The 17,246-nt window shown below is 36.9% G+C and overlaps 1 protein-coding gene across 2 annotated transcripts; it reads left to right on the top strand.

Annotated features, from left to right (window-relative positions):
• Positions 1-7,482: 7,482 nt before the first annotated feature.
• LOC149958837 (dynamin-binding protein-like) lies at positions 7,483-15,495 on the top strand. 2 transcript variants are annotated; one of them, XM_090166243.1, is made up of 15 exons: positions 7,483-9,147; positions 9,594-9,664; positions 9,732-9,821; positions 9,909-10,006; positions 10,067-10,344; positions 10,411-10,531; positions 10,594-10,809; positions 11,405-11,791; positions 11,868-11,972; positions 12,042-12,173; positions 12,252-12,413; positions 12,469-12,858; positions 13,230-13,419; positions 13,533-13,996; positions 15,255-15,495. In XM_090166243.1, the coding sequence occupies exons 1-15, from the start codon at positions 7,694-7,696 to the stop codon at positions 15,453-15,455; spliced, it is 4,359 nt and encodes a 1,452-aa protein (XP_090022369.1). In that variant the 5' UTR covers positions 7,483-7,693; the 3' UTR covers positions 15,456-15,495. The 2 variants fall into 2 exon arrangements, with proteins under 2 accessions (XP_090022369.1, XP_090022368.1); XM_090166242.1 differs by having other exon boundaries at positions 9,903-10,006.
• Positions 15,496-17,246: the final 1,751 nt, after the last annotated feature.

The raw sequence follows: 17,246 nt of genomic DNA, 5'->3' as shown, positions 1-17,246 counted from the left end.
TTCGAGTCGGTGCACTCGATAGTACTTAACCTCTATCATTTTACGGGTGGCGCCATCTATCACTTTCAAAGTACATTAGTACTATTAATTCAGTTGTATGGGATATAGTTCCCGCCGCTAACAGCGGATGGCGCCACCAACAAATGATAGCGTTGTCAATTTTGAAAAATTTGCTTCGCGGAAGGCAGATCGAAATGGTCATTCTAGCGGTACTATTATCATTTCAATGATTTTAACCGTAGTTACAATGTAATCCATCCTTAGCTAATAAAACATTTACAGGGCCCTCACTCAAATCTTAAATTTTCTTATAGGAAAAATAGGATAATATTTCTAAAAATATAGGACTTTCTCAGACTATTTTTAAAAATTATAGGATTTTATAGGACTGCGTATGCTATTTCGTTTACTAACTTTATACATTTAAAAATAAAATCTACACTTGGTAAAATAAATCTTTGATTTTGACTTAAAAAATGGAATTTGTTTTACCATTTATCACAAAAAAATACTAGTACAATAACAAAAGTATAGAATAGAATGACTTTGTATGGGAATTTATCCTATAGCTAAATCTATCAATTTAACTGAGAAAATTGTGAGTGGCGAGATTTGAAATGGGCAAAATATAAAAATTATACAATTTTATAGGACTTTTTATACACTAGTACAATAACAAAAGTATAGAATAGAATGACTTTGTATGGGAATTCATTCTATAGCTAAATCTATCAATTTAACTGAGTGGCGGGATTTGAAATGGGCAAAATATAAAAATTATACGATTTTGTAGGAATTTTTGAGGATTTTGCTTAAAATATAGGATGTTATAGGGCATTTTTGAACATACAGGATTTTATAGGACCTCAGTCTGTGGGCCCTGCATTTAGCCAATGAGAATTAAAGATATTCGTCAACACTTACTACTTTTACTTTTCACAGTTTTTTCCCCAATTTTATTTCGTAAAGTGAGAGATGCCGTTGAACTCGCGATAGTGGAATAATTATAAAACAAAAAACTAAAGTTACGGTGGTCCCACCGTTACGTAGGGGTTTTTTCGGCTTTTTGCCTTCAAAGTGTTAATACGTGTTACGTGAACGACTAACCGACCAATTGGAAACGAAGAGTCACTTCGTTTCATGATTGTTCCACTGTAAGCAAATAATTGAAGAACTACGCCGTCGTTTTGCCAGAGTCCGGGAGGCCAAAGTACTAAAAGGCGGTGAGCTTTTCGTCGATCTTACAAGCTAGAAGCAACAAACACAGCACCCCACACAAGGAGAACGCAGCCCGTCCAAAGTCGTGCATTTTCTTGCGTACAATTTTCATTGGTTAGACGTTTTAATGCCTGCTGCCGTCGGAAGGGGAAAGTTCGGAAATTATCTCCCCCACCCGCCCGTAAAATGTTCAGCGTAAAGGCTCGTCCAATGAAATTTGTACACAACAATGCGTTAGCGTATTGAAAGGCTGGCTGCGTTCTCCTTGTGTTTGTTGCTCCTGAACCGGAACCGATAACCGACTAAAGCCACGTTCACACTAAGGCCTAAAACCCAGTTTAGGCCAGTTTGAATGCCAGTTTTGACCGTCGACGATAATTCTTGGTTCACACGTGCAAAATCGCTTCACCCCGGTTCGCCTATAGCCAAGGCTTAACGCCATTTCAAGTTATGACAAAAAAATTTAAAATACTAAAATATATCCCAAAACAATTAGTTATTCATGTTTACTATACATACTGTAATATTATTTGACATTATTTAAAATTTTATTCCCATTACTTTGGAAATTACGAGCAATTTTAATTGCCCGCCTTATCGTTCTGAAAGCGATTCTAAGCGAACCGACTTGGACGAGTTGCTTCCCGAGCCAATGAGCCATGGACTAATTAACAACAGGGACGGCCCAGCCTATACAAGCATTTCCTGTTATGCCCGCGAGTACCGCTAGAGTGCGTCGATGCTTGTCCTTTTTACTTTTTTTCCCGGGCCGGACCGTCCCTGTTGTTAATTAGTCCATGCCCGAACCAACATGAAGCGATTTCTCACGCTGGTTTTGGAAACTAGTTATCTAAACGAAGCGATTCTAGGGGTAAGTGGAACCAGAACCAAACCGATCAAGACAAATTGATGGAACAGGAACCGAACCAAACTTAAACAAAAATTGGGGAGAAAACTGTATAGCTATTTTCGCTTATTTCCACATATTTGGAAGTAACATAGAAAACGCGGCGAAATAAAAAAAACAATAGTTTGGACAAAACGAAATTAAGTGATTTCTAAATACAACGGTTTTTCCTTCCAATTGGGACAATAGACATAATAGTCCTTGTCACTTGTCACTGTTGTCAGTGGTTTATTAATTTTTTTCGCGGCTTTTTCAAAAGTAATAGTATTCGAAAAGTATTCGGTTCTCCTTCGGTTGAGGTTCCTCCGGTTCCAAACGGCAACACTACTTGGAATGCTTATCTTGGCAGATTTTCGTCTCGATGTGGCTGACGGTTTTTTTGACGTCACTATGTTAACTTAACAAACAACAACGTGAGAGAGGAGCGCGCGCAGAGGGGATTTTTTTATCTCGTAGGCGGGGCCAAAGCCGTCAGAGTGATCTTACCATAAGCTATACGCCAGGATAAGCATTCCAAGTAGAGGTATGGATTCCGGGGGCAAGTCAAGCCCGTTCACGATATATCAAGTAGCTTCTTTATCATCCGCGGCCACTGTTTTGCTTGAAGTGTAAATCATTGATTGGGACATCGCTCCAACTACTGACCACCAGGATTGCAAAGAGCCCCAACAGTGTGCTAGCTGCAAGGGCCCCCACAAGGCATCCGACCTCTCCTGCAAAGCTCACTATGCAGAAATCAAAGTCCTTAATAAAATACATTTAAAGGAACGCAATGTCTCGAAGCAGGCATCTTATTCCTGTTATAGGGCTAGCAAATCCTCTAGTCAGTGCCCACCCAGAACAGAAGAATTTGGAGGACGGACATCCTCCATCTTCTCCAATAGAGAGCTGCACGGAAACTGTATTTTCCCTATTCCCGCGGTAACTCTTAACGAAAACTACGGGAATGGATCTGGATCGGGAACGGGAAAACCTTCATAGGGAATGGACGGGAATGGTAAATATTTGAGGAGGAGTAAAAAGTGTAGCCCCAATATTTTTACCTTGATGATAAGTTCACGGTGTAGAGTAATTCCCTCCACTAGGACTAGTGATTAGTTTATTTTTTTTTCGGAACAAACGAAAATTAGGTGGAGAGAATTATACACTACACCGTGAACCCCTCACTCAGCCTTGGCAGAGTTAACCGTAACTTTCGCACAATACTGACTTTACACACATTTTGCCACCGAACTTTGGAGCCCCTTTAATTCTACTTTTTTATATCCCTTAAACCATCTGGCCGTAAAACATGGTTGACTTTGGGCTGCGTGTAAAGGCCCCCTAAATTTTCTTCCTCCTAATTTAGACCGCTCCTTGATAATCAAGCGATTTATTGATAATCGGCGATTTTAACCTTCCATACATTGACTGAACCATGGACACTGTATCTATAACCGGACGGGAAAAGCAGCCTAAAATAGGTACCCCCTCACTGTCCGTTTGCGCCCTACTTCGTATTAGCTGAAATAGTCGGCCGTACTCGATTCGCAGGGCCGTCAAGGTCATTCGAAAGAATGTAAACCAAGGATCCTGGCCGTCAAGGTCATTCGAAAGAATGTAAACCAAGGATCCTATATGTTAGAAGGATACGAGGCGAGGGACGAAAAAATGGCAGCGCCGTCGGTGGGTCATGCGCGATAGAGAAAAACACGGGCTGGCCGGAGGACTACCTATCCTTCTAACATATAGGATCCTTGTGTACACCCCCATTTCAAACGGAACGTTTTGTCGACCACGTGAACTTGACAACCCGAAACTTTCCAAATTCTTGAGATACGGTGGCGGCGGCAGGTGATTTTGTATGGTGGAAGCTACAGCTTTTCCCGTCCGGTTAGAGATACAGTGTCCATGACTGAACTGTTCCTGGCTCTGTTGCTAAATCTGACTCTTTACATCATGATTTTTTTTAACGTTTTGTATTCGAATTTCCTATAACAAGATGTTAATTTCCCCACCCGCTACAGTCAGTCTTCCAGGGGCGTAGGAACTTTCTAGAAGTTGGAGGGGGCAAAGAGAAACAAATTAAAGGGGTCTGGAGAATGGTTTGGAATTTTTAATGGAGTGTAGCTTCTCCGAATGCACGTGCACATTTTACTACTATGTAAATTGGCGGGAAAAGACTAAAATTTAAACACAGTTGAGGTTCTACAAGCTTTATATGCTTTTAAAATGAGAATTTGAACCTTTTGAGGATTTCAACTGACCAAAACGTTGGAGGGGGCAATAACATTAGTTGCCCCTCCCAGCAAAATTCTAGGGAGGGGCATTGCCCCCCTTGACCCCCCCTGGTTCCTACGCCCCTGCAGTCTTCCAAATTATCGTCTAACATTTCAGACCACACTATTGCCCCCATGGAAATTATTCCAGAAATGTAGAAGCTGCCTCATTTGGGTAGGAGTGACTACATAGTGCTTAGGGTAACGTATCCATGGCCAAATGTATCTGAATCCGCCCAATTTTGCTATTTAATAATGATTTTGACTATAGGCATGGTGATTGCTCTAAGCTTCTCTGGCCGCCAACTTTGACTGGTCAGTCCTCCGTGGCTCTGACGTCGAAGCATCATGGACTCTCTTTAATAATAATCAGCTAGGCTAATACCCAAGGCACCACCTTAGGCCTAAGTCATCATGCGACTTTTGAAGCCTTTAATTCAGGTGGCCGGGTGACAATGCGTAGGAGGGTGGTGGCAAGCCCTGCATGCCACGGGATCGAGCCAACAGCTCCCTACACTAGCTATTACCGTTAACCTAGACAAGTTTTTATGGAAGGGGAAACCGAAGAACTCGGGGGAAAACCCCATAAATTAGTGGGGAGAGAACTTGCAAACTCAACGCAGAAGGAGACCCTTTTCCATTTCATTGCTGACTGTGTCCCCCGTTTCTCTCCTCAATCTTCAACTATAAGCAGTCTCGTTTCTGAGCGGTTCGAAAAAAACCTCGCTGAATATATCCGTATAAAGAGCAAGTTCACCTAGTTAAATTGCCAAAGCTAAATCTCGTCAGCACTCTTTTCTCTTGTAAATTAAAAAATGTCAAGCATAACCAGCGTGCTTTTCAAAAGTAAAATCAAATATACCCCTTCTAAGTTGAGTATTACCATGAATGTATTAATTTCAACCATGGATATCGAACTATAGCATTACCCTTTCTGCCATCTTAAGCGAAAATGGGCGGTGCCATTCTGCATCATACGTAATCAAGTTAAGCCAATCAGGAGACAGGCGTTTGTCGTTGATTCGATACACAAAACGTTTCCGGGATAGCGCAATTTAACCGCCGATGATTTTTAGAAAAATACCTGTACTTTAAAAAAAACTACTTGAACCATGTCTCCAAGGTCATTCAAAAAATATTTGAGCAATTTGACCAATCAGAAGCCGAGAAATTGAAGGTTAATGAATTGACCCGATTTCTGTAAGATTGGTTGTCATGATAACAAGTTTTAAAATAATTGAACGGACGCATAAATGAACCGTTGTAAACTATTCAGTATTTATTTTATTTAGTCACATTAAAACTAATCAGATTATTTTATTTAGTCACATTAAAACTAATCAGATTATTTTATTTAGTCACATTAAAACTAATCAGATTATTTTATTTAGTCACATTAAAACTAATCAGATTATTTTATTTTGTCACATTAAAACTAATCAGATTATTTTATTTTGTCGCATTAAAACTAATAAGATTATTTTATTTAGTCGCATTAAAACTAATAAGATTATTTTATTTAGTCACATTAAAACTAATCAGATTATTTTATTTAGTCACATTAAAACTAATCAGATTATTTTATTTAGTCACATTAAAACTAATCAGATTATTTTATTTTGTCACATTAAAACTAATCAGATTATTTTATTTAGTCACATTAAAACTAATCAGATTATTTTATTTTGTCACATTAAAACTAATCAGATTATTTTATTAAGTCACATTAAAACAAATCAGATTATTTTATTAAGTCACATTAAAACAAATCAGATTATTTTATTAAGTCACATTAAAACAAATCATATTATTTCGTATATACTATTCTCCACCACTCTCCCCCTATTCGGCTTTCTGTTGCTACGCAACTCGCTTTGAAATTTTTAATGTTTAGGCTTAGTTTCTCTTTTCGGTGTTATAGTCGCGAGCCAGATTTCCCGCACGTACTGACGAGTCCCAAATAGGACGAAACCGGTCTACAGTTGGAATTTCTAGCTATTTTATTTTATTTAATTTAGTTATAAGAGTGTTGTCGTCTGAAACCCTGCGACGTCACCATTGTAATTTGCCTATTGATAAAAAACAGTAACTGTCATGGCGGCCACTATTAACACTACAGCTGTGACGTTACAAGTTTTCAAAATCGTATCAGACGACAACACTCTATATATGGTCCGAGTTTCGCGTCATTTTGTTTGCTCGATGACCTATCAGTACGAGCTATTTGTAAGTTTTTAAATTTCTTCCAATTTGTTTAGGGTTTAGCTTTTTTATCCATTTTCATAATCGACTAATCTACTTATTCGCTATTTTTATTTCCAGATTATTTTATTATCAAACACTGAATTCATTAACCTTCAATTTCTTGGCTTCTGATTGCTAAAATTTGGTCCAATCAAAGTTATTTGAACTAATAATATGGCGAGCAACATCTTTTTAATTGGAACCAAATCCGTAAACCCAACGGTTATCGAGATAGTTTTTGGATGACCTTGAAGACATGGTTCAAGGTGATTCAATTTTGTATTAGTAAATGTCGCCGAGGAATATTCTAATTAGTTTTAAACGTTAATGTCATGGCGGCCACTATTAACACTACAGCTGTGATTTTTCAATATATATATATAGGTATATATATATATATTGAAAAATATATATATACAGATTAAGAGAGACAGTATTTTCACATCAAAACGCTCTAAACACTTCTACAGCCTTCAAAACTATGTATTCGAATATAGCGCCTTCGCGTAAATAACGCGTCTCTTTTTCTTTATTTAATTTTTATAAGGTAATGTTTTTTTAAACTATGAATTATACATAAATATATTGAGAAAAGATAGTTTAACTTACTAAACTTTGTTTTATCTAAAAAGGAATGTGGAAAACCAAAAAAAAAATATTTTTCCGCGATTTCGCCATGTCTAGGGTTTTCTGTTGTAATTACCAGCCTTTGACAATAGTAGGTTTTTGGTCGTACGTAGCACCCCTAGCGGGATTATTCGCACACGCAAACTAACATTAGATGATTTACAGGGCTACTAAAGCGCGTAGCGCGTTCGAAGTTGGCCGTGATTTTATAAAATCAACTATTGAGTGCCACCTAAACTGTCCAAGGTTCGTGTGCCAACTTCTCGAATTACGTTCCCATTTTCGAACTCAATCTGATACCGTAATACCCATTTTTACAATTTTACTCATATTGGAATTGAGTAAAACATAAAAATGGTATCCTATTTTAAATTATTAAAATCACGTCGTAACTTATCTTCGAAGTGGTGGAATCTAATTTATCCTTAAGCCTTTTGCTATGGAATCCGGAAACGTCGTCAAAAGTATTTACGAATTTAAATCTGACGTTGAAGGCGAATTGGAATTGCACGTAGGCGATATAATTCAAGTGATTGAACGGGTGGACAGGCATTGGTTACGGGGGACTTGCAATGGAAGAACAGGAAACTTTCCATCAGGATTTGCAGTTGAAGTTAGAGTTCCACAGTTTCAGGATGGCCAAGCTCTTTTTGCAGCGATCAACACATTCATTGCCCAAGAACCTGGTGATCTGTCATTTGATAGGAGTGACTTAATTATTGGTATTGAAGCTATTGATGCTAATTGGTGGCGAGGAAAAGTGAATGGTGAAATTGGCATATTTCCAATAACACATGTTTCAGCTTTAGACACTCATTCGGTAAAGAAATCATCTTATCCGAAACAAGTTTCAATAGTTGGAAGAGTTAAAATGGATATGAAAGCACAATTATCTGAAGAAATTGATCTTAAACAAGGGGATCATGTTCTTATTTCTGAAATTGTTGACAAGGATTGGTTTAGAGGAACTTGCAATGGAAAAACTGGTCTGATTCCTTCAGGATTTGTAACCATCCTTGATCAAGGCGAGTTAAATATAAACCAAATATCCAACATAAATGTAACGCAAATGGAAAGTGCTGGTTTAATACAACCTAACCAATCACACGAAGAAAATACGAAAACTCCTCAAAATGCACCAGAAATTGACATAACACAGCCCTCTCCTCCTATAAAAACATCTGATAATTCATGGCTTCAAGCTTGCAATGAAAGTAATAATAATCATTATGGATACGACAGCTTAAACAGTGGGATAACTCCTTATGGAAGAACACTAACTTCATTCAGAGGTGAATTTCCCAATGAACTATCTTTTGGAATAGGAGAATTAGTACGGCTAATGAGGCATGTTGATGATTATTGGTTGGAAGGGGAAATTGATGGGAAAATTGGCCTATTTCCACGCAAATGCATAGATGTAATTGTCGACTGTCCCGAAGTAATGGCTAATGCAAGTAATGATAAAGGAATTATACGTCAAGTTGTTCTACCCAATGACACATTTGGCAGAGTCTTGTATGAGTTTTTGGCTGAAGTAGATGGAGATTTACCGCTTAAAGAAGGCGACACCATAACTCTACTCAGAAAAATCAATGATAATTGGTACGAAGCTGTCAGTGATGATGGTAAAATGGGTCTCTGTCCTGCCAATTATGTTGAAATTATTGGCTCGACAAGAGAGCGAAGTGGATCTGGCAGCAGCGAAGTCAGTGGCTGGCAGGGTTCACATTTCAGAACTATTAGTGGGTCTTCCTTGGATCAAGTTCTCAAGCTTGATGTGTCTTCAGAAAGTGGTTCTTCATTGTCAAGGTCAATGTCCATAACCGAATCTCCAACCTATGACAATAGCTTTAGTTCAATGGATGGTACTGGTGTTCGTCAGAAACCCAGGTAAGATCTCTGTGTAAATTGTTCCGTTCTTTTGGGTGGGTTTATTTGATTATTGACCTATGTGCTAACAACATCTTAGTTTCTATTAATTCAATTACATTTATTTAAAAAAAAAATCCAAGCCTTTAAATGATGTTTAAAATGAGAATCTCCTTAGAGTATGTTTTGTTATGTCTGATTTTTTGATTTCTATTATAAGTTATATCCACTTTTGGTGTTATCTTGCTTTATCAGCTAATTTCTTAATATCTTATCAAATTTTTAATTCCCTTGATAAGCTTAACCTTCCCTGTTTCCTTCTATTATTTTTTCTAGTGGGATAATTGCATAGGCAATTTTTCAATAGTTAATATAGATTCACTTTAATAGGAAAACTTATACAAATATTTATTTAACTTCCCTGTAAATTTTTTTTTTTTTTTATTGTTATCTGCAATGGTTGAAAGACATACCTTGAGAGCTCAAACATCGCTCCCAACTTTACCTAGTAACGATTTGTTCAGTGATAGTTTTCCTGGTAAACTTTGTAGTTATTTAATATAGTGTATTTTTTAAACTATTTTAAAATTTAAATGTTGGTGAAGATGTTCAAAATAAAAATGCATCATCTAAACCTCTCAACTCACGACGATCTGCACCAGCAGCTCCTTTTCGATTCCCCGATATTGTTGAAGGTATTTATTGTTATATAATGTTAATTATTATAATTATTGTTTATATTAAAGTTGAAATGAACTAATACTATGTTTGTAAAGATACAGGAACTTACGCTGAATCATCAATGTCCAAATCTTCGTCTCTCAACCTATCACAATTTGAAATTGAGAAAGAAATCACTGATAAATCACAGCAGAAAGAGGTATAGCCTTGATATTTTGGTCTAAATTAATATTTAGGCTAATGATTACATCTATCAAAGAGATATGAAAGATGCCGGGATAAGCTCAAACATCAAGTTGAACGAGAAACTGATGGGAACAGTCCAGGAGCTTTGGAGTTCAAAAGGGAAATTGCGCAATACAACTGTCAAATTCAATCCTTACAGACGGAAATTTCTGATTTAAAGTCTAAATTGAAGAACGATAGTGATGTAGCTTCTAGTTCGAATCAATATAAAACTGAGGAAGAAAAACGGCGAGACGCTCAAGTAGAAATGAAACGAAAGGAAGAAGATGCCAGGAAAGCCCGTGAACGAAAGTGTGCCTTAGAATAATTTTGACCAGTATTTGGATTTTTTCATTTATAAATCCTTTTCATCTTCAGACGTAAAAATATGGATCAACGGCAGTGTATTATAACGGAACTCCTTCAAACAGAACGAGACTACTTGCAAGATCTAAAAATATGCCAGTCAATATTCTTAACTGTACCTGAGGAAGGAAAAGTGCAGAAATTTTAATTTTATTCTTTTTTTTTCCATTTTTAATTAATCAGTCCTATTTTTAGTCATTGGGAATTGATATGATGACTCTGTTCGGCAACTTGGATGAAGTTATTGATATAGCTAGTCGACTTCTCCGGCACTTGACAAAATGCTGTCTAGATAAAGCAGCTGAGGAACAAATAGTTGGAGAATGTTTTGTCAGTTTGGGTGAAGACTTGAAGGAAGTTTACGGGCATTACTGTAGGAATCACGATGAAGTTAATCCTTTACTAAAAAAGGTATATAGCCTATTTTAAGACTATAATAACTAATTTCTAGGCATGTGCGAGTACTCTATTTTGTTCGAGTATTAGATCAAGCTTCGAGCAGAGTACTTGGCTCAAAGCTCAAAAACGGTTCAAGCCTCAAATCGAGACCTTGGCTTAACTCAAGAGTACTCGAAACTATTATTCTTACCAATGCACTACTCGCAAGCTTTTAAAAATAACGGGAAATCTACTAAAAAACTCTTTGGTCCCGCCTTAAATGGAATATAACCTGCAAAGCAATCTTAATGGAAGACCCCTTCCATTTTTCAAATTTCCCTGTACTGTAAATATTCTTTTAATGAAGAAATAGTAGAACCAAGTGATAATGCTAACCCTAATTATTCGAGACTAGAAACCCTCTTTTTAAGCTAAGCCTAATTATTCGAGTACTCGAAACCATTATTTAAGCTAAGCCTAATTATTCGAGTACTCGAAACTACTATTTAAGCTAAGCCTAAAAGCTCGATAAAATTTTAAAGCTCGGCTCAATACCTGAAAGTGAAACCCAAAAATCGAGGCTCGCACATGCCTACTAATTTCTAATTCTCAACTTATTTATTTCCAGTATGAAACCAATCCCTCTATTCAAGAATTCATATTAAGGGGCGTTGAACGTATGAGATCCAAGACCAACTGCTTTGACCTGCAATCTGTTTTGATTAAACCTGTACAAAGAATCCTCAAGTATCCATTACTGCTCAATGAACTCTTAAAATGCACGGAAGAGGGTCACGTTGACAAAGCGAATCTCGTAAAAGCTGTTGATATCATGGCTGAAGTGGCTATGGCCATTAACGAATTCAAGCGAAGGAAAGATTTGGTTTTCAAGTATCGTAAAGACACCGACACCAGTCTGTCGTCAAGGTTTTCAAAGCTGACGCTGCATTCTTTGAGAAAGAAATCTTCCCGATTTGGTGTGATACTATCCTCTTCATTAGGCTTAACTTCTGTTGTAAGTATCATTGGGTTTTACATATTATTGTATTGTTTCCTTAATGTAACCTTAGATAGTTTTACTTATGAATTAGACAAAAGATGACGATTTTCTTGAAGCGGAGAAGAAATTTCAAACAGTGGAGAAAACGCTGAAGATATTTCTCAAAGATTTAACAGCATTTACTGCTCAAATGCAGGTTCGTAAATAAATGCACTTATATTTCCTTACTTGTTGCGTTTGTAATGACGTTTTCTAATCTAAGCAGGAGTTTTACGCTGTTATACTCAATGTAGCTGAAGATATTGCCAGTTTTTATCAGGAGCGCAAATGCTTAAAAGAAGTTGATCAGCTCCGTTCTGTTCACAGAATTATTTTTACTCAATTTTGGGAAGATTTTGTAAGTATTTAAATTTCATAATTTGTGTATTTTAAGGTTTCATTTTGACATTAACTTGATTTCAATTCAATGTTTTAGAAAACCTCAGTGGATAAACGTGTATTTGGGGTAGTGAAACAAATTCTACAAATGTTTCATGGGCCTCGTAACCTCATTCAGAAGCGCCATGACAAGCTACTCGATTATGACGCATATGAGAGTAAACTTAAAAGTACCAAAGACGTGAACAAAGCTCGTGCCGTAAGTTAGTGATATTCAATCTTTGTTTCAAGATCTAATTAATTTCATAATTTAGCTTCAAGAAGAAGTACAGCTAGCCAAAAATACCTACGAAGCCCTAAATACTCAATTACTTGACGAATTACCGCAGTTGTGTTCATTATCTATTGAAATCCTTCACGATTGTATAGTTCAGTTTTTACATGCTCGTCGGATATTTATCGGACGTTCGGCCAAAGAGATGTTGAATCTTATGGAGCTTCCTGCTTTAGCCGGAATGCAATCTGACATAATGGAAGTTTTCAAGGTTAAGCATAATTTGGTCGTGGACGCCCTGGTTCAAATGTCCGTGATTCCCAAGCATTTATTTCCTTCTGCTGTCAAAGTAGATGGAAGGAAACAATCACAAACTGCGTCATCTCGTTCCAGTATTGGATCAGGAAATTTACAAGTGGCCCAAAAACATGTGAGAATTTTTACTTTTTAGTTTGTCAGAAGTTATTGGATAGATCAAAATTTTGAAACCAATTTTTCAAACTCTTTATTAAAGTCGAAAAGTTCTTTGCCCCTTCTCTTTTAAAATATGTCACTATTCAGCCCATCCATATTCGCCACAAAATCAATAGTATATAGGCATGTGCGAACCTTGATTTTTGGGTTTCAAGCTGATCTTTGAGTATGAAAAATTTCAATTTTCGAGTATCGAGCCAAGCTTTAAGTCAAGTATACGAGAATGAGTGGGACACATATGGAAAATGCTATACAATATCTTTCATGAACCACTGATTTTATTGTATTTTTTGCTTTTCTCTTAACTTATGATGTTATATGTTGAAGGCGCCACAAAGTCCTGGACAAAAGACGTACATTAAGTCTCAATACCCACCCCAATCTGTATTTGTTGTGAGTGAGGAGTATACAGCTAGTGACCTGCTTGACGTTTCTCTTGTTAAAGGCGATATTGTCGGAGTTATTAAGAAAAAGGATCCAATGGACAATCCTCAACGCTGGTTCGTCGATAATGGATGTATGTAAAACTACTAGGACCTAAATTTAACTTTTTAGTCCTATTTCTTTACAATATTTCAGTTGTTGTTAATTTTTAACTGTATAAATGTTTTTTTTATTTTCAATTAACAGCTGGAAAGGGCTTTGTGCCTTGTAGAGTTTTGAGCTCAATTGCGTCAAACGCACCTATGGCGCCATCAAGGCTATCTTATCCACCCCAAATCAAATCCCGCAGCGCCACTCCATCGCCAGATGTCACTCGTTATTGTAACCTGCCCAGCAATGACCTCTCGCAATCTGAGAAAAATAACTCTGCAGAATATTCAACGAATTGGAATCTTTTGAATGTGTCAATTGGCTCCAAGACCTCGTCATCCGGACAACCCTCGCCACGATACTCAGAAGTGGACGAGTTTGATCCCTTATCGGGATCAAATACTAACCTATCTTACGAGGAAGTGCCTAATCTGGATCATCGATACGAAATGATGCCTGGTGAAGAGGCAAGTACGTACGGAGAAATTGAGCCATTACGCAGTTCATCACCCAAATCTGTCTACGAAAATGTTCCTGGCGAACAAGGAAAAGATATACAGGTAAATTTTACAATCTTCCTTTAACTTTATAACCTTTTAAAAGGTGCTTAGATGCATTGTAGTGTAGTTTTAGCAACATTTTTAGCATTTTTGAATAAGTACTAATAGGTGATTAGTATGCTTCTAAGCTCATTCTTAGCTGTTTGGATCTTCTTTCAGAACTGGGCTCCCATAATAGGGTTCAACTCTATTGGGTGCCTGGTCATAGGGGGGGCATTATGGTAATGAAGGCGGGTGTGGAGGCTAGGTTCTTGGGTGCACCTAGGAGCAACAAACACAAGGAGAATGCAGCTAGCCTTTAAACACACTAACGCAGTGTTGTGTAAAAATTTAATTTGACGAAACTTAACGCTTTTCCTTTGTACGGAAAGGGGGAAGACAATTTCAGAATTATCCCTTAGGACGGCAGTAGGAAGAAAATGCACGACTTTTAAAGAGTTGCGTTCTCCTTTTGTGGGGTGCAGTGTTTGTTGCTCCTAGATGGCACTATGGCTGAGAGACAGGTCAAGCTTTGGCTTGAGACATATGGTCGGAGGCAGGCCAAGGAGTTTATCCCTAGCAACTGAGTTGCTTTCGCTCTCTAAGACAGGGTGATTATGGGTTTCTCTCGGGTCACTGCCAGCTAAATAGACATCTGCATATGATTGGCATCGGTGAAAGTCCTATGGTGCATGGTGTGCCTTGCAGAGGAGGAAACTTCCTCTCATGTTATTTGTGTCTGTGATTTTTATGCGGCTCAAAGGTTTGTGCATCTTGGCATGCACAGGTTGGAAACCAGTCATCTTTCCAATATCTCGGTGAACCAAATCTTGCGCTTTGTTTCGGAGACTGCGCTTTTCCATGTCTAAAACGGTGGTCTGCACAATGGACCTCTGGTTGAAGTGCTAGGTTGGGATTGACCCAACCACCCAACCCCTAATAATAATACTAATAATAATTAGTGTGGTTTCTTTCAGCTTGGTCATGGATGAATGATAAGTGTGAAATTTTAATCTAGTCATAAGAATATTAAAATTGACAAACTCTAATTTCAAACTGCAACAGCAGCAACGTTACTGCCAGCTACCCCTAAACTTGGGCCCAAACCCAAGCCTTATGACTGGATAGTTTTAGGCAAATCTTTTATTCGTAGAATTCGAAATGTCAAAAGTTTGAATTGGGTGACAGTTTAGTATAATCAAAGCCAGAAAATTAAGCTTATCTTAGGGTTCTTTCCTTTCCATTCCATCTAACTGTATAACTCTTCTTTTTTTTTCAGTATTATTTCGCAAAATATGCCTTCAGTGCCGCTGGCGCCAATCAGTTATCTATGGCACAAGGTCAGGTGGTACTCTTAATGCAAGGCTGCGATTTACATGGAAACCCTGAGTGGTACTTTGTGGAAGACCGATATGGTAATCGTGGATATGTTCCAGCAAATTATTTAACAGAATATGAATTCAATTCAACTGTGAAATGAAAAACATGTATATTTAAAATAAAGAAGTAAAAGTTTTTGATCTTTAGCCTTAAATAACATTGACATATACCAGTCAAACTTCATCACCAATTACCCCAAACAAAATCAAATGAAAAGTTTCGCAAAATATTAAATATTCTTGGTTATTGCCCTAACAATCTCATTCACTCCTTACATAGTTCAAATATTGGATAGGCCCGTTGAAAAATGTAAGATAAAGCTTTATTTTAGTCTGTTAACCCTATTCAGTTTCATAAACAAACCACTTGCTATTAAATCAGACAAATTAAAAACATATTGTAAATGTAGATGCTTTCATACTGTACACTCACCGGCCTGTAGTTTTATCATAGGTATGTAATGTCTCTTTTTGGAAATATTTTGCTGACTGAGTGATGTCATCACAGGAATAAAATCACCAACTAGTGACGCTTTGCTAAAGGGTATGGGAGACTCGAGCGTATTAATTTACAAATGGCAACGAAGCCTGCTATACAATCTATGTCATAAAATAGAAATTGTCATGCTTATGGAATAATTTAAATTCAATCTCTGTTGGGTCTTTAATAATGAATTAACTAGCTTATCGAAGCTATTTAATTAATCCATATTGCCTCCATTGCTTTGTCTCATCCTACCAAAAGAACCCTTTTGTAAATTACATCTGAATACAAACTTTCACAACATAAATTTACCCCCAAAATTAAATTATTAATTGAAAAACTCAGTACTTTCATATTTCATTACGATTTATTTCAGGCTTGTTTTTTGCAGATTTACAAGCTATATTTTTCAGTCTATCAAAACATAATTATGTACATTATTTTTAACTGTGAGGAATTTACATTTACACTGCAAATTTATTAAAATCTAAAGTCTTTTATTTTACCTACCATTGTGTTAAGCCAAATAAAATAACTCACGATTATGAAAACACCAGAAGTATATAATTTATATCTTACAATAGAAGCATCTGTCTGATTCCTATCCTGTTAAATGTTGTTTTCTTGAAATATGTACCTTTGCAGAGTCCAGCTGATTACATTACTAACTTTCTAAAACTATTACATCGGGGCAATATGGTTTTATATAAATATTCCTAAGCAGTGACTAATTTTAAATTGCTAGGGCGGAGTAATACATGATACAATTTGGGCTGTGTTGTGATTTGGCAGGAAATCCATAATGCCTAGATGAAAACTTCGATCATAATTGATAAATTGTAAACTTTTGGTAACACCAAGAACGTATTTATGTCCATAAGAATGTGGACCCAGGACCATGCTAATATACATTTCAGAATGATAATCAGCGTGCAGTCCCATCTGGAAAACTAGGATATTCAACTTCCGACCATGCCAGTTAATTATATTTATAACTTTTAACAACCATTTCAAATATAGAAATATAATTGACTTTTTCAGTTAACAGAGTCACCGAGCAGCCAACCCTAGAAGTTACGTAGCTGGTCGATTTTCATCTGCTAAGCACAGTCTTCTTAATACATGACAATCAAGTAGCTAAGTGAAATTCTCACATTGGCCGCTATATGAATTTATGTTACCTAAAAAATATTACTCAATGTTTACCAAAAATTGAATAGTACAAATATATTAGTTCGTCAACCTATGAGTTAATAAGGGAGTGGCTTTCCTAAAAAGAATAACATGGCTACCGGAGACCATGCAAGCGTTCAAGGTTCTTAAGAATCTAAATATGTTCTTGGTAACATGGTTACAGTGAATTGAAACAAAGCTAAAGCGACTTGAAATACAAAATTGCGTTAAAAAA

This window comes from Leiobunum rupestre, chromosome 2 (assembly GCF_980474605.1).
Source record: "Leiobunum rupestre chromosome 2, qqLeiRupe1.1.hap1, whole genome shotgun sequence".
Lineage (NCBI taxonomy): Eukaryota > Metazoa > Arthropoda > Arachnida > Opiliones > Sclerosomatidae > Leiobunum > Leiobunum rupestre.
This window is presented reverse-complemented; position numbering and strand designations above follow the sequence as displayed.

Coding starts and splice junctions, on each gene's coding strand:
- LOC149958837 (XM_090166242.1), top strand. CDS start 7,694: ATGGAATCCGGAAACGTCGTCAAAAGTATTTACGAATTTAAATCTGAC. Junction 10,810..11,404: donor TTAATCCTTTACTAAAAAAG/GTATATAGCCTA, acceptor ATTTATTTCCAG/TATGAAACCAATCCCTCTAT. Junction 11,973..12,041: donor CATTTACTGCTCAAATGCAG/GTTCGTAAATAA, acceptor TAATCTAAGCAG/GAGTTTTACGCTGTTATACT.